The sequence below is a fragment of the Convolutriloba macropyga genome, chromosome 5 (assembly GCF_964194025.1).
Source record: "Convolutriloba macropyga chromosome 5, txConMacr16.3, whole genome shotgun sequence".
Classification (NCBI taxonomy): Eukaryota; Metazoa; Xenacoelomorpha; order Acoela; family Convolutidae; genus Convolutriloba; species Convolutriloba macropyga.
Genome location: NC_134472.1, coordinates 5,538,679 through 5,566,143, shown reverse-complemented (window position 1 = coordinate 5,566,143; position 27,465 = coordinate 5,538,679). Strand labels below are relative to the sequence as shown.

The window sequence follows — 27,465 nt, the reverse complement described above, 5'->3', positions numbered from 1 at the left end:
ATCATCCTACATACCTTGCACTAGTAAACCTTGGACAAAATTTGCATTTGCAAAATACAAATTGTGATTCAAAAACATATACTGGTTCATCAATCAGAATGCTTGGCTACACAACTATTCAATCTAGCTTCGAAACTGACGGTAAATATACAGTCCCCCATAAAGTATTCGTTACTAAAGAACAGAGACAGAACATAATAGATATCGATTTTTGTCATTTGTTTTTAAAAGCACTTCACTTCGATATCCCCGCAGTAGAATTAAAAACTGAGAGAAATCTAATTTGCTACGGCTCACTCAACAATGAGAAAGATTACCCATACATAACTGAGATGACTGCTTTAAACATAGCTCAACCAATCTTTCTACAACAGAAAAGTACACAATTACACAAGCAAAAGCACCCCAGTCAAGCCTTATTTCCACCAGGAACATATTTCATGCCCCATATTAACGTTGCAAAAACTGACCTAGTCTTTGTGAACACACTTTGTCCACAACCTGAAGAATTTCTACCCATATTTATGGAAAATCAAAAGAATCACCCAATACAGATAAATAGAGGAATAATAGGTTATGCTATGTGTGATATAACCGACAAACCTATACAAAGATACAATATCAAAAACTGTGCCGAATTTACAAGTACAATACTAAACGAAAGTGAGGACTATAACAGTTGCTTCATACTGAACACAGTAGTAAACAATTTACAAGAAGGACAGCAAATCCAAACTAATTCTTGCATTAGATATATAGATATTCGTACCCAATCTATATTTGACTCTAATATGCCTATAGCGCACACGATATCCTCAGATGCAGAAATGAGAAAAGGTTTTGCTAACACAATCTCCAAAAGAATACCTTTATTAAAGGATTACTGTAAAAGTAGAAACTGTGATATAGGTGACATAATAACTTTCAGAGCAGATAATAACTTAGTATATAATCTCATCACTAAGGCTAATCATTATGAAAAGCCAACAATTGATACAATCAAAACAACACTACTTGCTATGAGAGATCATGCACTAGGACTAAATTTACGCTGTATAGCGATGCCAAAAATAGCTTGTGGTTTAGACGGAATGGATTGGAGAGAGATATCTTCTCTAATTGAACAAACATTTAACAATTCAGGAATAACTATCTATGTGTATACAAGCAAGGATGATATTGATAAACTACAAAAAGTAGAAACCAATACACTAGAACAGGAAGAGGTGCTCGAAATTATTGAGAGTGAGTTAATAGAAAAATGCAAAGAAGATGAGAGAGAACTAGCCACAGACTTCTCTACCGAAGCAAAAGAGTTATGTAGACCTAAAGTCAACGAACAGTTTCCTAAGTTTAGAGATAAACTACAAAGCAACCGAATCATAAATAAGGCAGTTAGTGATTTTGTAATTAAGCAAAATAGAAATACAGTTCAAGACATAGAGTATCTAGAAAGGTTCTTAGATAACTTTGATTTCACGCAAAGTGATTTGACTGATGATGAATTGTTTGAGTTGATAGAAATAATACTTCAGGATAATGATGTCTATTCACATCATAAATATGATATTGGCAGAACTAAACATAAGTTCCATTTACCCTTGAAGAAAGATGCAACCTTTAAAAAGCAACGACCAAGCAAAATACCCATTCATCTCAGAGATAAATTAGAAAGACTAATGGACGAATTAATTCAAGCAGGGATAATCAGAGAACTCAATGAGAACGATGATATGAATAGTTGGTTTGTCAATCCCGTCATCATATTGCCTAAGAAGGATTATGTAAAACTAGTCATTGATGCTAGATACCTAAACTCTATAACTGATACAAGTAATTCTAGTTGGCCACTCGAACCACTAAACGTTCTAATGACAAGAATAACCGGAACTATATTTACAAGTAGTGATTTGTCATCGGCTTATAATCAAGTACCACTAACTGAAGATACACAGAAGGTTACAAGTTTTATTGTAGGAGGCAGACAGTACACCTATCAAGTAGGATTTTATGGTCTTAAACCATTACCCAGTTTCTTTAGCAAACTAATGCGTTATGCATTTGGACCCCTTATAAAACGTAAACAAGCCATAACATACATAGACGATACTTTATTACAAGCTAAAGATAAACAAGAAATGTTCACAATAGTAAAAGAGTATCACTCTTTGCTTCGAAAGGCAAACCTTAAAGCAGCCCCCGATAAAACAATGTTTTTCTTACGAAAAGTGAGATTTCTAGGACATGTTATATCTAAGAACGGACTATCGCCTATTGCTTCGCGCATAGATGATATTAGAAACCTAAAAACGCCAGAATCGAAAACAGAAGTCTTAAGAGTTTTAGGAATGATGGGTTTCTATCACACCTATATTTTGAACTTTCACATAGATGCAAAACCTCTATATGACTTAACTAAAGATACGACACTATTCAAGTGGCTACCAGAACACGAAAAGGTATTCACAGACCTTAAACAAAGATTCTGTCACGATATTTCTAACGCATTTCCATCTAATGACTATCCCTTTCATATACATGCTGATTCATCTAATTTAGGAACAGGTTGTGTTCTTATACAAGATTTTCCTGATAGAAAACGTATGATTTCAGCAAACTCGAGAGTATTTGATAAAGCTGAACAAAAGATGTCCCCTCAACATAGAGAACTATGCGGAATAATATCTGCATTACAAACCTATGAATTTTATGTGATTGGATCCCCTTTTCCAATTTACCTATATTGTGATCACAGACCAATTCTATTTCTTTGGTCACGACGAGGACAAATGTCACATCGTTTCTTTAAGTATCAAGTTGTAATAACTAAGTTCCAAAATTTGCAAATTATATACACTGAAGGCAAAAACTTAGCGTTCCCTGACATTCTTAGCCGAAACGTTTCTTTAGCAGATGCTAAACTTTATCAACTAGAACACAAAGTGATACCTAAAGATATAAAGTTTCATATTAACGGAAAAGAAGTTAACTACTCTGTATTGCATCAAGACGATAAGGACGCCTCAGCTAACGACTGTTATCCAATTATTGCTCAAGTCAAAGGCGAAAGAAAGAAACTTATTAATATAAATGATGAAGGTGACTTTAGCGTAGATGATGCACCAGACTACATAAATGAACACTGTAATGCTATACACAGTTTCTCTGATTGTTTTCGCTACGGCACACAAATAAATCAAATAAAGAAATTAACTTCAGAACTAACTAGCGAGTATGATAATCACTACTATTCCGAGATAGAAGAAATAGCTGAAATAAGTGATGACCGAGAAGGTTATGATGACCAAGATTGGTTAGACTTAGTAGAAGGTAATATTGAAAACTCACTTATTGAACAATTAGAATCTGCTAAAGCCGACTATATCAGACGGACAAAACTTAAGAAACTTATTGAACCAGAAGCTTTTCAAAACATCTCAGAAAAGGATGTCCACACAGATACATTAGATTTAATAGCTAAAGTTACAGATTTCGCAAAAAACGCTAATCTTGACACTGATAATATTCTTGAAGAACAAGTAAACGACTCCGTGATAAATAAAGTTAGAGATTGGCTAAAAGTAGGCAAAGCTCCAGAAAAGGACTATATTATTAAACAATCTAAAGCACTACAAACTTATAGGAATAATTTCAACTTGTTGTTTCTAGAGAATCAATATGATTTACTCTGTTATTCCGAACCTTGTGAAGACGGCTCTTTTGACGTTAGGATATGTGCACCACTTTCACTATTTATATAGATATTCGAAGTCGCACATACGCATGAACTTAGTGGTCATAGAGCAGAAAGCACAACTTACAATAGAGTTAAGCGATATTTCTATTGGCCCGGTATGTTTAAATGGATTGAAATGTTAATGCTAGATTGCTTAAGTTGCCAAACTAATAAGTCAGCACGCAAAGACTTGAACGAAGCACCCTTAGAACCATGGGGACAATTAGAAGCTATACCCCTACATACACTTCATATTGATCATAAAGGTCCACTACGACCACTTAGCAAAGGAAATAGATTTTGTCTTGTAATAGTAGACGCTTTCTCTAGATTTATACAAGTATATCCTAGCAAGAATGCTGAAGCTCTCGAAACAGTAAATCAACTAGAGAAATTTATAACTACATTTGGTATACCGCAACAAATAGTACATGATAACGGCAATGCTTTTATTAGTAATGATTTCGTTCACTACACAAACGAAATGGGAATTACACTATGCCCCCGAACTGCATATTCACCGTGGACTAACGGCAAAGTAGAAGTACAAAATAAACATTTGACAAATTACCTAAGACATTTTATTAGTAAAAGTGGATCTAATTGGTCCGAGTACACTAGTAAATTTGCATTTTCACACAATACTGCAGTAAACTACAGTACGGGATATACCCCTTATGAAATACTATTCGGAACGAAACCGCAAATACCCTTATCACTAAAGTTAGGACTACTACGAGATAATCAAAAGAAATGCACATCAGAGTATTGTAATAATCTACCGCCACACTCACATAGTGAAGAAACTTGTAATAACAAAAAGATAGAGAAATTGTTACAAAACAGATTATCTAACGAAATGTTAAAACGAGAGAATACATTTAAAACAATATACTCGAATACCTACACTAAATGTAGACAAACTGCGAATAAAGCGCACAAGTATAGAAATAGATTCAAACTCGGAAAGCCTATACCTGAAGGTAGAAAAGTACTACTTGAAAATCACTCTAAAGGACTACTAAAGTCTAAAAAGCTACAAGAGCTACGCTCAGGCCCTTACACTGTGCAACGAATGATAACAAATACTACATATGAAATACAACATGATAAAACAAATGAGAAGAAAACCGTGCATAGAAATCATATAGTACCTTATTACCCGAAAGAAGAAAAAATACAAGAGTTAGTTGAGAACTATATAGTCCCAGACGATACGGATGATTATTATACTCAATACAATAAGCATAATATATCCAAATCAAATGCCTATAGAGGCGCACAACATATTGCTATTTCGCAGTGGCCCTTAGTAGAAACACAACCTACTATAAATCCTAATACTACACTACAGCCACCTTATAATGTTGCGGCTACCCCACCAAAGGACTCAGGCTTAGAATCGCTACAAACACGAGTAGATAACACTACACACATTCAAGGCACAAGCTCTTCTAATTTTCTACCCCCACGCATTTCAACCCCCTACCCTATGCAAAATATGTATTCACCTAATAGCCCACAGCAAGAAAATTTTTCTACACCACCTGATAATACTAGTAAATTTAAAGCTACACGCAAATTATTCCCCCAAGCAACGCATAATAGCCCCACATCATCACCTTATAATCCTACACCTACAGCATCACCTAATATATCTATTTTACCTGACGCAAATGAAGTATTAAGCAGACCTCAACGTAATAGAAAAGCACCTACATTCTTTGGTGAACCTATTCCTTCTGACTTGCTACAGAAACTCAAAAAGAAATAGAGACACAAAATCTCTTTTCAAATAATAACTTTTATATTAAAAGCGTTTTTACGCACAACAACAGCATAAATGCGAAAAAGAAAGCTCTATATATAACACACAAGCAGTTGGTAGTTATTCGATTACCAGAAATTTTTGAACAAGGTCGTTCATTACTGAATGTTTTAGACCCCCAGGCTTGAAGAGAAGGAATTCTTGATAATTCCAGGCCTTTAACATCTTATATGCATCCTGCAATACTGGACCTACTTCTGGATCCCACCACGCCTGTTGTAACGCCCATAGGTGGTTTTCTAACTTTTCGTGAGCCTCATATTCCCATTCTACCTTGTGGCCCACGTTAAACTCCTTGAAGAACTAAACACAAAACTGTACCCTATACCAAACTTTATTTTGAAATTTTTTTTACCCCTTCCCCTTTTTCCTCATATGCAAGCTTCATATTCTAACATTTGGTCTCCATACACAATTTTTCTCCAACAGCCAGGCTGAAGGCCTCTAGATTACACAAATTTAAATCTAGAAGTCAATAAACAGTACTCACATTCCTCCCCAAGAAGAACTCAATCACATCCACTGTCCTGCTAGAGACAGTGCGAGTTTCTCGCTTGTCCCACGGATTGAGCATGGTACTGGCCCGACAGATTCCCAATACTTCTTCATGCCCCAAAATGATGTTAAGGTGCTTGTATGAAGTTGATAGGTAAAACAGAAAATCAGAAGCTTCCAAACCCCCGATATTTTCATTAATATAGTTTTTATAAAGGTACTGACGCACCTTTAGCCTGAAATCAGAAACAGGAACTAGAACTATGCCCTGTTGTTCAAGAGGATATTCAGCCTCACATAACAAGTTTTGAAGCTCCTCACCCGGCTCCAAGAAATTCATATCCCAGAAAGACATAATGAAGATTTTAAAGTTTAAAATTAAATCGAGAACAGAAAGATTAAAGTAATGCAAAGAAATAAGAAATGAACAGAAAAGGAAATAAAGAAGATACAAATTAAAGAAGGAACAAAAATTAAAATTAAACTAAAAGAAAGAAGAAAGTCTAGAAGAACTAAAATTGAAGTTAACAGGCGAAGAAAAATATAAAGTTTTGGAAATTAATAGTCAGGAGAGATCAACTGTATAATAGAAACGTTTAAGGCAAAAAGCAAATAGCCCACTCAACACAAATCTTACATAAAGCACGCAATTAATCACCGTTGCAAGCTGTTACACACACAAAACTTCTATACATGTTCAACATTCGTACACTTTCAACATTTATGCATACCTCTTATTTCAAACTAACGCTGAAAACACATGTTACCCAAAACAAAACTAAGTACAAGTTATTCCCCCATGAGCAATTACCTTATCTAAGTTGAATACCTTAAGTACAGAAATTTGTCCCTTGCAAACTATTTAAACCCACGTAAAACCGCATTTAGTCAGGAAATGCGCATTTAAGCAAAATGTTCAGTCAACAAATAGAGCTAACATTACTAGTTTAAGGACCCAAGGAATGTTTAAAATAAACAATAGATCACTTAAGAACAAATAACTAACCGCAAATATAAATTCCGCACGTAAGAATTATGTCGCCTAAGTGCAAACCTTACACATTTGTCAGGAAGAGCTATAACTTGATGAATTTATCCGCTCAACAACTCAGACCACATAGTTGCACAAACGCATGCTTGCTTTAATAGTTCACAAAAGTTTACAACACACAAATTAGAAAGGCCGTACTATAAACCCCAAAAAAAGTTAAAGTTAGTGAATTTATTTCTGTTCGCGTTTTTTTATTAACAATTCCGATTGTATTTAAACTTTCAGATTTTTAAATTAAAATCTGTGATTAGCAGATATACCCTGAAATACCAACTGACTTTTGAAAAGAAATAGAGTTAGCAAGAGTTTTAAAAGAAAAGTGAAACTTTTCTATATCGTTACCTTACAATCTTTAAAGTGTTCCCCTTTAGAGGTTTTACACGATAGACAAGTGAAAGTTCGTTATAGAACACACAAAGTATTAGTAGCTAATGTGTTCAGAGTAGAATTTTCATTTTCGCCCAAAAAGTCGCCACAATTTCATAAAAAGGACATGAAATTGGTGAAATTATAATTTTTGCGTAGAAAAACCCAGATAAAATGAGTTAAACTGAAAACAAATTGTTTTTCGCTGTCTCATACACGTAATAGCTGCCCATACAATGTTCAGTTAAGCGATTAGTAAATCTGAAGCTTTAGCTTTAGAACAACAACAATTTTTAATTTTTCCCCATGTATTAAGATTTGGTATAGAATAAAAAGGGTAGCCCTAGAAAGTCTCAATTGTTTTTGACGCCTATTTTTGGTACAAATAACGTGTCTATACAACAGCTATTGCACTGCCAAGTTTGCTCAATTTTGAAAATCGTGTCAGAAAGTACTGACCAAATCGAATTTTCTCCCATGTATTAAGATTGGGTATAGAATAAAAAAGGTAGCCCTAGAAAGTCCCAATTGTTTTTCCCGCTTATTTTTGGTTCAAATAACGTGTCGGCACAGCAGCTATTGCACTGCCAAGTTTGCTCAAATTTGAAGCTCTTTTCATAAAGTAATAACCAAATCAAATTTTCCCCCATGTATTAAGATTGGCTATAGACAAAAAAAGGTAGCCCCAAGAAATTAGCAAACTTTTTGTTAATTATTTCTATATCACACGACGTTCTGATGCACAAACTACCTTCAGCCCAAAAATCATCAACCTTGCTATCTTAGTTATGAATAAATTCAACTTTCACGATTCGCCCATGTATTAAGATTGGTTATAGACTAAATACCTAACTTCATGAAATAAATGACAATATAAGATATATTCAAATTAATATTATACCAGCTTTTAACCTAGCTACTATCGACAGACAACACGTAATACACTGTTTGTTTTCATTTTACAGGAATGGTCAAAAACACACATAATTTGTGCCCAAAAACCTGCTAATAAACGTAATTCTGTGCTAAAAATAGAGAACTTAGCGCAACATTTCAATCATATCACAGTTTAACAACATGCCATATGGCACTAGTCACAGCTAGTGATTGGCCAATCAGAAATGAGCACACATATTTTGGCAACTTAACCCTGAAAACCACTATTTAAGAGCCTTACCCAAATTCAAAATCACTTCTCTCGATTACCTTTTGAAATCAATCACTTCTTTCTCTCACAATTCAGCTCTACCTTGAACATCTCTCTCTCTCTCTCTCTCTCTCTCTCTCTCTCTCTCTCTCTCTCTCTCTCCCTTTCTTTCTCTCTGTCCCAATTTCTATCTTCACATTTTACCCATTTCAAATAATAACTTAGAAAACTTAGAAAAGTTTTCAAGCATTGTGAACACCAAATATTTGCCACAACACATCTCCACAACACATATACCAGGTATCTGAGTTCAATATTGATTCTCAATTCAATTCTCAGTCACTGACTATAGCAGGAGTTCATAACTCTTTAGAGACTGACAATTCAGAAAGTTTCTAAATCCCGACAAACACTACCTACACTAAACACTTTCATCACCAGCTAAACACACCACAATACACCGACACCGTAAAGACAATCAATCCTAATATATGACCGAAGTCTCATTCGACCAAAACGATTTTCTTATTTCTCTTTCTATCAACCCTGATACACTTGTGAAAGTTTCCATTAAGGCAAATCAAAAGCTGAAATTTAATAGTGAATTTAACACCTTAACCAGTTGTCAAATTTCTAACGAAGTAAGAACTGTAGTATTCTTTGCTACAAACTCTAACGAAGACCCTATTGCTGTCTTCTGGGGAAAATACAATCCTCAACAACTTAACAGTCTATTACTTCAATTTCATTCATCAAGCCTAGTTGACTTAGACACTTTAAATGTCCCTTGTTTGGTTTTAGAACCACCAACTGATCAATGAATATTCCGCTAAACGATTATTGGGTTATAGCTTCAAGAACAACTTTCTCAACTTCCTACAGTCCTTATAACATCCCCCATAAAATTCTGAAATATAATAACAAGTCAGCAAAAATTGATCGATCATATATTTCATATAAAGAAAACATTGTTATTTTCTTCGTTAAAGACCAGTTTGTAAACTTAGAAATAATTGTTAGTTGGACGCCTAACAAACCAGAACATATTGAACGCTTTCATTTCCAATTGAACATCAGAGACGAAATAGACCTTGATATCATCGAAGCTCCCTTTACTGTAGACCATTAATCTATGTTACCACCTTCCCCTGAAACACAAGTTCTTACTGCCCTTGCATTCGACCCACTATCGTATATTAGAATATTCCTCCTACAGAAAATATTGAAATTCGGAAATAAAACTGTAACACTTGACAAGTGTTTTGTTTCTAATCAACAGAGAACAGTTGCATTCTTCGTAACATCAGAAAATAACGCAAAATTTGTCATAATTTGGGTACCCTATAATCCCGCTCACGTTCACGAGCTAAAATATCAGATTGCTTTCACGGATAATATTAACTTGAATCTGTTAGACTCACCTTATACTGTCTTCGTTTATTAAATGGAAGACGGCGAAATCAAGAAATCACCAGCAATAGACGAAGTAATAAACGTAAGTTACAAAATGCTTATTTTTATATTACTTTGCTTAACTCTGTTCCTACCTGTAACAACTGATATTGAATCTGAAATTGCTCAGCATATTGCAGAATTAAAACTCCTAGTTGAATATAACGATTCTCATCCACACTTCATAGAATGTGTCGTAAGTAGAGATAATTGTCTACCTGAAGAAATTCCGTACCTTAAATTTCTAGACCCTCCTGAAAAGCTATTAATTTGGTCAAAACGTAACGTCCATATGCCACTATCACTGATTAAAGACCAGTTCTTTAAAGATAAACTTACTGATAAGAAAGCGCTTCTTTCAAAAGTAGAATATTTTATTACCTACATAGGAAACCAAATTCGTTCTGTTCAGTTTCTTAAACTTATTGCTATAATACCTCTTGCACTTCTCTGCGTTATAACTGCTTGCTATACAAAATATTTGATCTTTATTATATTTCTTGCATTATTACTCTTAACGTCTTTCACTGACGCCAGACCAATTGAAAAGATGAGTATCTATGAAAACACAGCTCCTAACCTTCATGTTAACCACTTTGATTGCTCAAAAATGATTTCAAACCAGATGTATTCTCTCAACAAAGTAGCACCTTGCGAAATTCGCCCTGATAAAATTAGCACTAATCAAGCACGAGTCACTCTCTACCAAAGAAATTATAAAGTTAAACTAGAAGCAACTATGTGTAAAGCAACCCAACAGCAATTACGTTGGTTTTGCGATTCTTTTGACTCTAGCGGCATAGATGCCAGACATAATACTATTACTACTTCAGTTAAGCTTGATGCTCAGAAATGCAAACTTGCAAAGGAAAGAAAAAAGATAAAACTTTCCTCTTCTTCTAAATCAGTAGAATTCGAATTTGACAAATCTTTATTCTCAAACTTTAACTCAGGCGATGTTGGAACTGGAAACAATGAATGTAACTCCCGAAGTTGGATTACACACTACACTTATGAAACATATATGCAAAATGTTAGCCTGAATGTAAACCTTAGAGATGGCACAGTTAATAACTGGCAAAATATACCTCTACCTTGTCCTTTATCAGCCGGAGGCTGCGATTCTACATCTACTGATCCATTTGCATACACTTGGGATGAACCCAATAATTGTCTTTTCACTATAATTCGCACTTTTGACGCTCAAATGATTAAAGCTAATGACAAATACTATATAGTAAAGGATCCTAAATTTACTTCAGCTCAGTCAGATTTCGACTTACAAAGCTTTATGTTCCAAGTTTATAATAAACCACAGTCTTTATGTAGTCATCCACGAATAGTATATCCTACGCCATATGATTCTCTATACATTAGTCTTCGTGACGGATTTGATATGAACACTGGAGAACCCATTCACAAATTTAAATCCGATACTGGTGCTATAATTATGAAAAATAAATTCTATTCCAGTGACAACAAAACAGTTGATACAACATATTCTCAAGTTTATGAGAATATTGATTTCGAAGCACATCTTGGAACAAAAATTGACTTTTTGCACTTTAATAATCTTCGGCAACTTCAAACTTCTACTCTAGAGCTATTAAGAAATGACTGTGAATTAGAGCGCTCAACTATTCTTAACACTTTAATGATTTCTCATGAAAATCCACGTTTAGCTGGATATACCTTAACAAGAAACAGATCTATGTTTCTCAAAACAAATGGCAATGTTGCCTGGCTATATAATTGTCCTGAATTTCATTCACCCTTACAGATTGTTAATAAGTGCTATAATCGAATACCAATTCTTTATGAAGATGAAATTCATTTCGTTGATCCGATTTCTAGACAAACTTTCACTGAAGCCGAAGAACAATTGTGCTCTGATAAACATTCAAACTTATTTCAACTAGATGTTGACGATGATAATTCATGGGTTGAACTAACCCCACAAATCACAAAAGTAAGAGGACCTGCACTCTTTAAACCACATATAGTTATTCAACAAATTGCGAATGTAATTACTGCAAGTATTTATGCTTCTATCTACACATATAAAGAAATGATGTCTTTCTGGAATTCAATAACTTTCAACTCCAATATGAAAGGAGTTCTCAAACACTTTACTAAGTCATTAATAGATAGCAGAGAATCATTTTCAAATATTTCAGGCACGAATTATTATAACTCTAGAACTATTTATCTAGATTCATTCATTTCACCGGACTTCTTTAATAATCAATTTGTTGAAACCTTTGGTAAAATACAATATATAATTGAGCGATGCGGAATATTCTTTGCCGCTTTCTTATTCATTAAGCTACTCATCGACATAGTCTTATGCTTAATTCGAGCAATGCAAATTAACAAAATTACAGATGCATCTATTCACTTTGGTAAGGCACTCTTTGCTGCCACATTTGATTTAATGTCAGCCCCAATTCTGACTTCTATCTATTTAGCAACTAACTCAGAGAATGATAATACTGATAAAAATAGAGAAAGGACGATGCGTGTTCCAAAATCTGAAGATACAACCAGAGTTACTCAAAGCCCACCTTATGCAGAGAATATAGGCTTACAAGCTTTAAGATTTGAGAATAAAAGTGGTTACCCAAACCTACATGATGAGAATAATAAAGACGAAAATAGAAACGATCACAACGTTCCTACGTCTCCAGTATAGGATTAATTCCTCTATTACTTTAATATCATCAAACTATATGATGATAATACAGACTGACTTCAAAATTACTACTGATTTACTTTAAAAGAGAATACAAAAAAAAAGAAAAAGAGAATACTTGCAAAATAACTTCAAAAAATATACTCTTAGAATAGAATAAGAGTAGAGAATACTTGATATTTCAGGAACTTTCTTCAATCCCTAACGAACTAATACCAGTCTTTCAGAAGGAACCTTCAAGTGGTTGGCCCGAATACAATACACAATCAACTTCTAAAACTCAATCTGGAGTTAAACAACTTGACAGACTAGTACAACCCACAACTCACGTTACCCCATCTACAACTTTTCTCTCAGCTATCAAGATTTCAGCAGTACAAACTCAAGCAACTAGTGCAAATTCATCAACAACAGTTACATCATCATCTACATCATCCAAAAAGAGAACTAAAACTGCAGATATAATTGCAAAGAAACAACCACGTAAACAATTCATTAGAGAGACATTCAGCCCAGCGACACCGCTACAAGTAAATATACCCAAGACAAACAGTACGGCACCCAACGTCTTAGCAAACACTACAACTACTCAATTGTCACGACCAAACTTTCTTAATCTTCATCATTACACAACTACTCCCCTGCAAGACCGCCTACAAAAACAACATCAAGCTGAGATACAAGCTAAAACCCCCGGTTTTAGTGGACACCCGAACTACGATACAAATTTAATCTACCAGTTGCAACCCAACATCAATAGATTCAATCTGATTGGTTATTTGTCGAACAAAAATTCTTATCTACTAACTAATCACAACCTTCAAGGACAAACAATACAAGTCCCGTTTGATAATATTACAGCAAACCTCAATCCTCAGCTTGATACCTTCACTTATCAGGTACAGCAAAACTTTCTGACAGAAAGACAACGCTCTCAACAGCTTGAACAACGGATTACTGAGCTCCAACTGGAGATCGCAAATCTGAAGCATCAACTCCACATCCTCCGCTCATCACGTTGAGCACTCACGGAATGGAATAGATAAATTTGTGGTTGTTGATGTTCAGTACTTCCTTCATTACTTCTTCTTCTTTCTCCCGCGGTGAGGAAAATTATTCGTTAGTTTAAACGCCTAATTATTAGCCATTTTGATTACCTTACTCTCCTTTATTACATTACTTACATCAAGTAAAATAATCCGCATTTCTTCAATCTTCATTGATTACAATTAGAGCAATTTATGGTGACAAATGAGTCCATTCTTATCTTTAGATTGCAGATTTGATTTGTTCTCGCTTCTCTAATAAAATCTATTCTTTATCCTTACCGATAGCTTATTATCATCATTCAATTGTTCCATCGAATTCCATAATTTGTTTAATGTCTTACAACCTTTCAGTAGACATTAAATATTTCAAAACATATTGTGATCTCGCTGAATTTATTCAATCGCAAGTTATTAAAACTTCGAAAACATTCTTAGTTGGAAATAAATTCTATACACCATTGTCAGTTCATTGGACATTTGAGTTACAAGAGATTATCTTATTCTTGCAAGATAACAATTCCAATGAAATTGTAGTTTATTTTCATCAAATTCCTGAGTACGATTTATTTGAAATTCTAAAACTTATTCATACAGAAGAAATTCTTAACATCAATAATCTAAACTTTCGACCTCTCACTTATTTCAATTAATATGTTAATCTTCAATACTTTGGTGATCACGGATATAGAAATGTTACAATCTTTCGTTAACAGGTATGCATTCATCGCCATCCGCCATTTATAGTTTAAGTACTATTTGGATCTTCCTGTCAATTCCTTTCTAAGATTAAATGGTCTTCCATCCTCCCCATTGACACAAAAATTGAATTACTATATAATCCACAATGAACACATATTTTGAAGGAGGTGTTGATATCGAATGGTTTAAAGACTATTGTCAACTCTCTGATCATGTTGAATCCGCATGGGTTAACTTTTCTAAACAGATTATTTTTAACGATAAAGTTTTCAGAATCTCCGAATTATATTATTCTGAATTTCAATGCGAAGTTATTTTATTTCTTGAAGACTTTGAACAAAAAGAAATTGTTATTTATTTTGAACTGATGACAAAAAGCAAGATTAATTATTTCTTAAAGCTAATTCATAATGATCAACTAAGTCTAAATATTAATTCCTTAAACTATAGCTACAAAGCTTACTTCAATTGATTTATTCTTCAACAATACTCAAATAAAGATGAATTACGAAACGGAATTCTTTATTTGAGGAGTCATTGCGGCAACTCTAGCCTTTATGGTGTTGTGCGCAGTAATTTTAATTTCCCTATTCATTTATCTCGCTTGTCATTACAGACCATTAACTTAACCAGTATATTCTTCAACTTATATTATTCTACTATTCAACGTCAGATGTACTAGCAGCACGATTTTATAGAAAAACTTCAAAAGATCTATTATAACGACCAGTCAAAAAAATTGGATCTATTATTTTGTACAGCCTGTATCTTAGGACATCGTCAACCCTTCTTCTAGAGAGAACTCAGAAACAAGAAGCTACGATGAACTTTAGAACATTAACCAAGTAATCTACCTCACAAACTTTAAATGCTTAATTATTATAAAATTAAGCTAAGTAATTTATTCGATTATGTAAAATTTGATGTTTTGATTTAATACCTATGGACCGGGATGGGATGCACTGAAGTGTGCTACACTCAGTAACACTATTTGATAATCTTAGTGCTATTTTGAGAACTTACGTTATAGTGCGTGAAGCACAAACTTGATTTGGACAAAGTCCATTTTAACGTGTGAACAAATTACTAAGTAGTTTTGAATAAGCTACTATTTTAAGATCACTAACTAAAACTGAGAATACTATGACGTGATATTGTCACGCCACACAGATAACACCAAGTTAACCTTGGTAACTCTGTCGACACTGTTATCTCTATCCAATAGGATACTAGAGAACCACGTGTCCGCAAGTATAAAAGGAGCTTGCACGCTCAACTACCAACACTTTTTGGTCCCTGATAACTTCTGATTTAAAATCATACTCCCGTATTGCTCCCTTGCTCAATCTCAGCTTACTTGAGATATTTTTCTAACTTAGAATATTTTGTGACTTGTTCTTAACTAAGAACTCTCTAAGTCATAAAATATTAACTTAGCACAAATTTGGAAATCAGGTAAGTTCAGCTTAATTTCTCTAAGTTATAATTTAACATCTCTCAAACTCTATCTAAGTTACAAGTTAACTTAGAATAGTTCAATCTGTGCTATTTCAATCTTATAACTTTAATTATTCTGTCCCTTAATGCTCGGTTCATATTTGATGCTGTTTAACATAACTTATTAATTCATATTTGCTTTTAACTTTCTTTAATACTTAACTATATACCAAGAGTTGAACTCTCAAGTTATACATGTGGTCCCGCGATTAACCCCGTCGTTTAAGTATCTAATGTACGGACCAGCAGTATAACTGCAACAGCTGATTTTTTCTGTGGGGGGAGGGGGCGGGGTTCTGATGAGAGTCTTCAACTTTAACAACCCGCCACAGTACCGCCAATATCATTTGCTATCAAAGTGTAACATCCCAACTGTGGTATTTACTAACTCCATATACTGCTAAATATTAGAGTTATGAGAACTCGAACCTACTACCTTCAGAACCCGGCCAGGCATGCTACCGTTGCACCAAAGCTCTGCTGAATTAGCGGCTTTGATATTCCACAAGCTGGGTTATCACAAAATTATGAGGACTGAGAAGAATCGAGATTTACAGAATCGCGGTCTGCCGCGTTGACACTACACTATAGCCCTAGATATCGCACAACTACCGAGTAAAATGGACCAGTATTATATTTGCCCATGTCACATAAAACCAACTGTTCCATATAATCAGTTCTGTCACATTTTGCTCATCAAGCCAAACGTTCAACATCTCAAAACCAAGTTTAATACAAAAAATGCCAAAACTAAGTCAAAGCTCATCTTATGAACAGTTTAGATTTCACTGTAATTTTAACCTTACAGCAAAACACACGCAATCGCGTTGCCAACCAGTTCAAAAAATGACTGTTAAAAACTATAGAAATTTCACCAAACGACTGATCCAAATTATATCAATAGTCATAACCTTTGACTAGAACTCTTGTACTGACACCCGCTGGATTGAAATATATCGACATTGACAAAGACTGTGATCTATATGTTAATATTAGTTTAGAAATAAAATTTTAGTCGAAAACTCAAGGAGTGTTTTTAAGCGCCATGCATGCCTTTTATTCAATCGCTAGTTGGGAATATTTAATTGTGATTGTTTTGTCTGCTTTTTTAGACCATTTTGTCTGCAAACATTTTAGAATGTCGGACTGCTGTATCCAAGGAAAAAAATGTTGTTACTTTTTTCATCTCATTTCTTAAGAGATTTAAAGATTCTCACACTCTTGCTGTTTCCCAGGTCAACTAGATATTTATATGAAAAATGAGCAAAGCAAAAACCGTAGAAAAAAATCCCCATTTTTAAGTATATTTTATTTAATTCGATTATAGTCGTTCCTGACAAATGAGCTGTGTTTATGACTATCGTTTGAGCATCAAAAACAAACTTTAGTAACATAAGGAGTATCTAATGCATTTTCCGCGTGTGACTTAGAATATCATTTAAAAACTCGACAAATCAATGTGCATAAGATTGATTTAGAAAATTATAGCACGAAAAAAATTATTGTAATTCAATTGACAAAAACCAACTAAGGGAACTTACAAAACTTTTACAAAACTTTGATTATTTGGGCCGTAAATTTTATGGGCTGTAAATCAATGGCGGGAAAAATTTGGCAGCGAAAACAGGAAAAATACGTGTTTAAATATATTTCATTGAATGTAGCAAGAGTGATTCCATTGTTGATTCGAACTGACCTGATAATAATAAGAACGATCCGCTGTGAACCAAGACTTCATTAATTTACCCATTTCTAAACATTTTTAAAAATTTTCCAATCTATGAAAACCCAGCAGCTGTTTCAAAAGAGTAAAAAACGCTCACTGAACCTACACTATTCCTCAACAAAACGTAAAATGTAACAGATATTGTTCATTGCTGATTAAATTGAGCTGAACTCAGTGTGTGGTGTAAAATAGACAATCAAAAATGAATTGTTATATTAAAATTTTAAATGCGGAGCCAGAACAAAATAATGAAAAACGCTTTATTTCTCAACAAATTTTTAAAATTTGTTCCTGAACAGAATTTCAAAATATCTGTCGAGAGGAAAATAGTTCCCGAGGGGCTCCTTTTTAAAGTATTTTCACTAAAAAACAACGATGAAAAAATAAAAAATTTAAATGTGATTTTTTTTGGATTCAGTATTATAATTTCAGTATAAAAATTTACTAGCTTGACTAAATTTGGTCAAAAGCAGAGCTCGAAATAAAATCAGAAAAAAATCATATTAGATCATTTTTCTGATATTATTACAAACAATTGCTCGAATATTTGTTCCTATTAATTGGGCAACTATCTTAGTTTAAGAGACTGTCCGAACATGGGCAGTTTGCTAGTTATCATTGAAAATTACTCACCATGGAAACTGATATTTAATTCTTGGTAACAATAATAAATCATTTATGATTATTTGTAACGATACGATTTTTTATATTTTGAGCTTTCTTCAAAATAGCTTCAGGTGTCACTTAAATAAAAGCGGATACTGACATAGACCTTTGTTGAATTTGTAAATGTGAGCCCGGGTGCATTTTGGTAAATTATAGCGAGACAACTTATCAGAGTGGAAGAAAAAGGTACTTACTTGCATTAGCTACAGCCGGGTAACAGCAGACGATGAATAGAGCAAACAGCTTCAACATGTCTGAAGCAACTCTGGGATTTCGGATTCCACGCAATTTGGTATCAACTTTGGACGATCGGGCTTCTAATTTTACTTCTTCACGTTGTAACTTCTGTTGCCTCCGTAACCTCCTGTTGTTAATTTGGTTGATTGGTTGTCTTTGTTGCCATAACTGGGCACAATTATTACTTTTGTCAACTTTTTCTGAAGTTAAGTTTGAACTGGTATAATCGTTTGTTTGATCTTGATGAAATCTTGCGTGGATTCTTTGTACTGTGTCGCTATAATTCGCTTCATCGCAATGATTGGCTACTGATGAAACAGTTGACGATCGTTTTGAGGGGTCAAAATTGGTAATATAAGTAGTAATAGTAGTTGGAGTAGAATTTGTTCGAGCGCTTTTCGTTTGAAGATTAATTAGCGATGATTCTAGTAGAGGTTTGAAAGCGGATTTGATAATGACCAGCAACTTTGTTGAACGATGGGGTTGAGATGCTATTTGATAACCGCTGAAAGTACAATCAAAATCACAACTAGTCAAAATAATGGACCTCATTATAGGTTAACTGATTATGATAACTACTTTTGTCTGCTTGTATGCGATTATGAACTTTATTATTAATATTGTAACTAATTTTGGAATAACTTATCTTCAAAATTTCCAAAATATAAGTTCCAAAATATAAGTTCCAAAATATAACTTCAAAATTTATAATGAGTATAGAAATATTTGAACTCTGTGGAATGTAAACCAGGAATGTTTTCGTGTATTTTGTAAAATAATGGGCTCAAAATTGTCAAATTTCGGGCTTTTTTAAATTGCGTTTAAATTTGAAAGCTTTCAGTAATTTTGTATTTCTTAAATAATAGCTAAAAGATGGAAAAACTGTTTAGTGGCGATAAACATTGCCCAAATTGGGTTCAAAGATTGAAGGTAATCAAAAAGTTGACAAGTTCATTCGAAAAGGATTTCCTGTTTTGCATATCGGACAATGATTAAACTTTTGGGTCTTTCCAAATATAGCCCCCCCCCCCAAATTACCAAATTAGTAGCTATCTAACGTATACCCCCCTTACCGTAATTATTATGACAAAATAGGGCTATATTTTCGTGGAGTGGGAGGGAGAGTGGGCTATAATAGGAAAAAAACCCAAACTTTTTATCTGCAGGTCGAAAATGGATAAAACTTCAGCATGTGTTTAAAATATAATAGTTGTTGTCAAGTCTGATCTTTCGTTATTTCTCTAAGAAATAAAACCACTCCAGAAATTTAAAGTTCGGTATTAAAAAATCGGTAGATGGTTGCTATTTATGTCAAATTTAAACAAAAATTCAAACTGAATATTAAACTATTAAACTCTTAACTCTGATAAGTAAAGCGAGGGTGATTCACATATCTTAACAACACATGATGACAAAACCTTTACAAAGAATGTGTTCAGACTTTATGTAGTCTCACATGTGTTATTACATATAGCGAAATGTTTCAAAGAATTTGAAGCTCTATTGTACTAGTATATTCCTTGTTTGTTTACACTTTGAGGAATTAGGATGCTCAACTTGTGAACAAACATTCTAAATTGTCTCCCAGGAACCTTCAGAGAAATAAACAATGCACCAGTGTGACCAACTTTCTTTTCACATGACTAATAATTAAACGAAGTAGGAAAAGCTCAAAACAAACAAAAACATTCGGAGAAATTTGAGATGAAAAGTTAAGTTTTATCACGCTGGTGAAACTTCAACTTTCAATTTTCACATTTAAGTTGAGCTTTTTAAAGTCATTATTGCGCAAGAATACAAAAAGCTAGGCAAATAAAAGCACAATGGTTAAGTGTATTGTTTATATAGTGTACTATACTAAATATTTATAACTAGTAACTCGATATAATAAATGTCATGCAAGCACTTTGATCTTTCTGGACAATATTACTCATTGTTAGGGAATGAAAAAACTGTAAAGCGAGTACATTAAAATACTAACCGAAACGCAAGTGTCCATAAAATCCATTTCAGAACACTGATGTTGCATAATAAAGATTCAATTTTACAATTTGATCAATAACTTTGATTATTTTTAAATATCCGAGAATTGACTAACTAACAAGCGTTCCCAAAATTTTATTTTTCACAATTTATCAATTTACACAAGCTGTAAAAGTCAAAGTTAAATCTAATTATGATCGTGCGAAATGAAATTTGTGATGACCAGAAAATAATTGAGATAAATGAGGCAAAAATAGAAAGAATCTAAAAAGCTTCTAAAAATATTTTTTCGACCACTTCAAATTACGTGAAAAGGCGGTTTTTGGACAACAGAATGAAAAGGGGCAAAGAAAGGCTGTGTGTGTCACGCTGGGCGAACGGATGCGGCTTTGTGCCCGCATTATGAGGGGAGAGGGGTGGGGGGGGGGGGGTTGGTGGGGCTTTCTTGGAATTTTTTGAAGGGCGCAGTTACTTATAGTTACATAGAAGGGACTGCAATTAGCCGAAGAGCGAATTGATTGCATTCAATTTTCACCTAACAGCTTCTCAGTTTTTGAAAAGAAAACAACGATGAAATAAGTTTTAAAACTGAAAGGTTGAAATTGAAACTTCAGATGTTGAAAACTCTACGAAACGAATGCAGAATTTTGTAGTCCCTCTTTTTTGCTATATGAAAAGTTTGCCGCCTTCTGCTTCTAAAATTCTAAACTGGAAATCAGAGCTGATTTTTTGCCAAGAATTAAAGACAATAAACGCTCCTGTACTAATTTTGCTATATATTCTTTGCTACATATATTTGACTACATTTTGCTATTTTTTAAAGCTAAAAGTTAAAATTTTCCAAAAATTTGTTTAGTGTTTGTGTTCGGCTATTTGAACATTGAGCCCTGTGATATAGCTTACCAATCCCCACAGTGTTAAAAATGTGCGTATATTAAGATATATATATATATATGCGTATATATAATACATCTTTGTATATATATGCTAACTGTCAGAAATGTTGGTATGTTAGTTGGTTGGTTAAGTAAATGGGTGCAAATTACCTGCCACATTTTATCCGGAGAGGCGAGCCAATTTGGGAGAAGGAGAGGCAGGGAATGAGGGAAAGGGTGGGTGGGGGTCGGGGGGGGGGTATTGAGATGGGAAGAAACAGGGGGCGGAAGTGGGCAGAGGAAGTGGCAAATGGACCCAACTGTGTATGTACCCTGTCACTTCATACCATCCTTTCATCTCATATATACAAATATAAACACATGTGGTAGATAGATTGATGAATAGAATAGATAGATCAAATAGACAGTTTGGTACGAAATTAATCTAAATGCATATTCGAAAGAAGTTGGTTTCAAAATCTGTAGCGCATGCGTTATATTCTTAATCAATGGGCTCCAACTTTATTTCTATGAAAAAAAACTTTGGGAATCACCCATTATAGCAACCCCCTCCCCCTAGCCGTAAAGACACTATAATGGGGCTGTAATTTCTTGGGTGGGGGGGGGGTAAATTTTCACGCACTGCGATTAAAGCCATAAAGCAATTTGTCGATTCAAAGTAAATGATTCACTTATTCTTTGACGAATTCTTTGAATCTCCTAAATTCATTAAATTCAAATCTATACATTAAAAAGTAGACATATTTGCCATTTATACAGAATGACGCAGGGTGACTTTTTACTCTTTCCATTTTTCATAAACAAGGAAAAGAATGGAAAGGCATTAAACTGGGCGAAAAGAGCGAGCTCTGTAGCAAACAGTAAAAACCGCCCCTCCTCCCCATCCCAACCCAATCTTCTACTCCCCCCCCCCCCACACTTGTCTGGACACTTCAATTTTCTCGTCTATATCTCCTATCTTACAAATCTATCTAATCAGGTAATGCTGGGCAAGATAATAATAATAATAATAGAAAGTAATACAATAAGAACTATAACTAGAATACGCTTCTATTTATGCACATTCGTAAATACACTCAGTATTTCAGCTAACGGGTATCTATCCATGTCCTACTCATTTTTAGCCTCAGTGGACATTTTCCAGACATATTTATACACGCAACTCTGACCCACCTGTCTCGGGTAACAAATCACAACGAGAACGGGGAAGCATCAGACTGTGGAAAAATTTCCCCTTTTCCATGAATGTTTCCATTCTACTGGTCTGACTCAAAGAGTGAATGATAGACGGCTCAAAGAGCCTGTTATGCGCAATGAAAATCTGGGTCTATTCTGACCCCCACACCGCTAACTCAATGCACATCACTGATCTGACGCCCCCCCCCCCCCCCCCCACATTTGATGCGTACCTGTTATTTTTCATATAATAGCGTGTTAACGTAAGATTAAACCCATAATTGACAGCTGGCAAGAGATGAGTCATGAAAAACAATTTTAAAAAATGGGTGAAACATGACAGATTTGGAAATCATTGTCTTTTTCATGTGAAGGTTCCGTTGACAGCTGATTAAACTCTGTCTGTCATACTTTACAAACATTTTTCCCAGTAACCGAATGGCCAAAATAATTCAGTGCACGATAAAAAAAACAAAATGAGGCATAAACACATCAAATGTGTGAAACAACTTTTGAAATATTTCTTCCACAAAATCTTACACATCTCAGCTGTGCTATATGAATATCAAATTTGAAATTAATATCTTTCCATCTTTTGAAAAGACATTTTAGGCTGCTATGTTAAAAAAAAATTTCCATGCTGACAGTGAAAAAAAATCTTTCCTCACTTATCTTTATTCTAAATGATAAATCATCGCTTTCAAATGGCAGTTCTTGTCTGTCTCTTTTCATTTCCACAAACTCACTTGGTTTAAGAAAGTAAAAGTTAATTGGTACCACCCCTCTTCAAACAAAAAATCAACATCATTCCTTGTCTATTTTTATTTACTTAGACAAAAGGGCAAGCGAATTAATCTGCTTAGCAACCAAATGAAACTTCGCACAAAGTCAAACAAAAATCTATCAATTCAATAAAGTTAGTTTGTTTTATATAAATTGTTCAAAATTCAAAGCTAAAGATAAAATTTACAAAAGATTCCCCACTCAACTGTTACAAAATTTAACTTTTTTTGCACTCCAACTAGCACAAAAAACCTTCCATATAAAACCAAGGGCATAACAGTTTTTGTAAATTTGGCCCACCACATCGAATGAAAATTGATAATTAACCACTTTAATGTAGCTAAAATTGCGGTCATAAAAAACTCGGAGAAATAACACATATGCAAATATATATGTGTCACCTATTCACGATAAATTTTGTTCCCTTGTGAGAAATCAAAAACCGGTCTCAAAGAAAATTAATTCAATTAATTTCACAAAAACAAACCAAAGTTTTCGTTATTATTAAAACTTCTACAGATACATAAACATTTTTAATGAGAGATTTCAAACCGTTTTCAAAAGCAGCCAGAAAAAAATCCAAACAAATGATGACTCAAAATAATAAAAAAATTCTTGTGGCATTTGATTTTTTCGACACAATTAAGAAATTAAAATCTTACAAATTAGCTTTCACTGCCAGCTTCAACTGCATTAAAAATCGTTCATTAGTTAATTCAATTGACATACTCAAAGCCTAAAAAATATTTTGTTGTACAGATCTATCTACGTCAATTTTAGCAATGAATTAGGCATTGGTGAAATATCTAACACAACACAATCATCAAAATAAATATCAGGAAAATTGCGATAGACAATTGTTTTTACCATTTGTCAGACAAAAACAATTTATACCAACCACAATTTTATAAGAGTGCTGTGATACAAACTGTCAACTAATGATTTTTAGTAATTGACTGCAGCTCAGCAAACATGAAATCCAATAGTTTGGAACAGCAAAAAATCCTACTGTTTCTCACAAATTTGCTGTTTTGTCAAACTATTTGTCTTTTGTATCAATCGTTTTTGGCTGACAGATTACCAATGAAAAATATTCACTGCTCCTTATTATTAACTTTTAGAACTATGTAGCCCAAGTTTCATTGATTTCAACAAAAAAGATTTTGGCATGAGAAGCAAAAGGAAACTAGCTTAGAAAACCAATGTACTGCAAAACAATACAATATTGGCATCTTTGCTTATCTTTTGCAAACTGATTTTGCAATTAGATTTTGTATGATCAACTTAGTTTTTATGTGTTCCCATGACAAGCCAGCAAAGTTGTCCGATGGTTAAGATGATGTGTGAAAATCACTTTTAAACCTCTTAGAGCCTATTTCTGTTATGAATTCTGGGGTTTAGAATCTTAGGCGAGGAATCAAAGTTGAATGTTCAATTCCGTAATTTAAGAGGCTTACACAGATCACACAAAAAACAAATTTTAAAAACAATCATGAGAAGACCAGTACTGTACCAGAAATTAGATAGATGCCCGTCCAGACTTGAGTCTCAGAGTATTTCAGCGCTGAACCAGCACATTTCTAGAGTAAAACCTTATTTCATTTCTGAAACATTGCATCACCAGAAAAATTCAGAATACTTTTGTAGTTTATATCTGGTAATTAATATAGTAATATGCACTTAATTCATAGATAAACTAGTTTGTAGGATGCTATCACAAAGCCTATTTAGCTCACTGGTTATGATTTGCTACGCAAAGTAAATGTTACAACTACCCACGGGGAAGTTCGAATCACACATAAAACAAACCTTGTTGGCGGGAGTTAAGCTGGTCATATTTTTCTTCAGGCAGTAAAGTTCAATCAAGAATTAGGACAAAATTATAAAATTTGGCTTTTAAGTAATTTGGCTTGTAAAATTTGGCTAAAATTTGACAAAAATTGTGCAATTAGCTTTTTTTGGTGATTTTGAAAAAAAAAATTATCCATCCATTTTTTCGCATTTTTGTGAACGCAAAACTTAAAAAAAGTCACCCCACTATTTGAGCAGCAATTGCTAAATTTTGATTAAAAGCTCCAACACAAAATGGACTAAGACCTTCAAATTTTACAGAAGTCTCGACTTTATCAAAATGTTATCTTACCATTATCAGAAGACATGGCTGGAAACTTTTAGAGTTTTTTAAAATTTATTCAAGGCAATGGTAGCAGGAAAAGTAGGTATAGGGGTACTTACAAGCACGGAAGTCAGCCAGCAAGCCTGAGACAAATAACTCTCTGACACTATAACACACTCTCAATCTCTGTCATCGACTAACTACTACCACTACTGAAATTTAGTAGTATATATCCAAAATACATGTCACTAGAGCCATAAATTGCAGAGACTAAAAAACGTGCGAGGCAGACACAGCATATAAATAATAGTAAAAGTCATTCGCAGTCACTCTTGTATTCATAGCCACAAAGAGAGTATAAGTTTTTTATTGGTAATAATTTGTGGATAAATTGAACTGTCCGCTTGAATTGGTTTGAGTAAACATGTCAATATGAGGGACTGTTTGTGGAAATGTAAAGGGAAAATGTGGAATATAGGCAAGTATAGTCATATGAAGGGAAATCTGCCATTTAATACTTTTTTAAATGAAGACTGAAAGAATGACAATAATTCACTTTTTTTCACTTTTTATTTTGACTAAATGACTCATCCCACGCATAAATACACATACAAACAGCGCATTTATTTACTACAAAACGTTTTCTCAAATTTGTCAATTTTAATGCTTTTAACATTGCATTAATCTGTTCACGCGTGTTAAATGGCTTCTAATTAAATTACCAACCATATAAGTTGAAGTTTTAAAAGGTGTTTTAAAACCAATCAAATATTCATAAATTAGCTAAATGCGCATTCAGTTTTCAGCTTAATACGTGGGCAGGCCAAAATATAGTCAACAATAAATTATTATTCTTGAACGAACGAACGGTGAATAATAATTTTATAACCACAACCTTGTTGCAATTTTTTTCTCAGCGCTGCTCTGACTGTGAAAGGAAAAATTGATTTTTTTCCTTAAAAATAGTGATTATTTCTTAAAAATGGGAAGGAATACTCCACGACAGCTAAAGTATATAAAATAATATACTCCCAAGTGTTAAAATTCAGGGAAAAATAGTAAAACCGAATAAATAATTTCCCAATTTTTATTATTCTCCAACCTCAAGGCTGTGTGAAAAATAATTCTTCTAAGCTCTTAAAGGTGCTTAAGTCAAGAAAATGTCTTTCTGTTCCTTACTTAAGGAAGAACGGATCCAAAAAATGATTTATCCATAGGCAATTACAAATTGCAATTTTGCTCAAATTGAATAGAATTCTATCTGCCATTCTTTCTATTTCTTTTCTACTCTTAGTTGTTTACTGCTTCGGTTATTATTACAGCAATTCGCTGCTTGCTAGCTAAAATATATTAAGGTTTGGGGGACTATTTTACAGTGAATGTTTGAGCGCTACCATAGAAATATCCCTTTATTTCGACCAATAAACAGCCAATTCTGAAAATATAAATTGAGATACAAAAACGTACGTGCTTTTTACAACAAATCGGGGCCATCTGAAACGTGAAACATAGATCTTAAAAACTAAATTGATGTTTAATGGATTGATTTTTCGCCAACACAAAATGCGCTTTCTACCTTTTTGCCATGAGAAACGGGAGAAAAAAGTGTCCCTAAGAACGTTATTTTTCACCACTTTCCCCCGATTTTGTACGCGTGTTTTTGTATGTTTTCAGTGTAGGATTGGATTAAAAAGCATTTATTCAACGGATTACAAATTTCTATTCAAAGTGTTACTTGATCTTTTCAGGCGATAAATTAGACAGGGGCGGGGAGGGGGAGGGGGGTCTTTAAAATTGTACTATTCAGCAATTTAAAGTAATTTCACTCACAAAAAGAAAACAAAAATGCGTGCTGTTGTTAAAATAATTC

At 33.8% G+C, this 27,465-nt stretch overlaps 1 protein-coding gene across 5 annotated transcripts in view; it reads right to left on the bottom strand.

Annotated features, from left to right (window-relative positions):
- Window positions 1-26,899, bottom strand: part of LOC142339074 (uncharacterized) — an 86,678-nt gene extending 59,779 nt beyond the window's left edge. The window contains exons 1-3 of one of the 5 annotated variants that reach the window (XM_075388746.1): window positions 26,884-26,899; window positions 25,715-26,112; window positions 18,599-19,146 (exon numbers count right to left, since the gene is read on the bottom strand). In XM_075388746.1, the coding sequence (XP_075244861.1) occupies window positions 18,599-18,656 (58 nt within the window). In that variant the 5' untranslated portion in view covers window positions 18,657-19,146; window positions 25,715-26,112; window positions 26,884-26,899. Of the gene's footprint in view, window positions 1-18,598; window positions 19,147-25,714; window positions 26,428-26,490; window positions 26,859-26,883 lie in introns of those variants that run through there. The other 4 variants (XM_075388745.1, XM_075388748.1, XM_075388743.1 and 1 more) reach the window with 4 other exon arrangements.
- Between the last annotated feature and the right edge of the window lie 566 nt (window positions 26,900-27,465).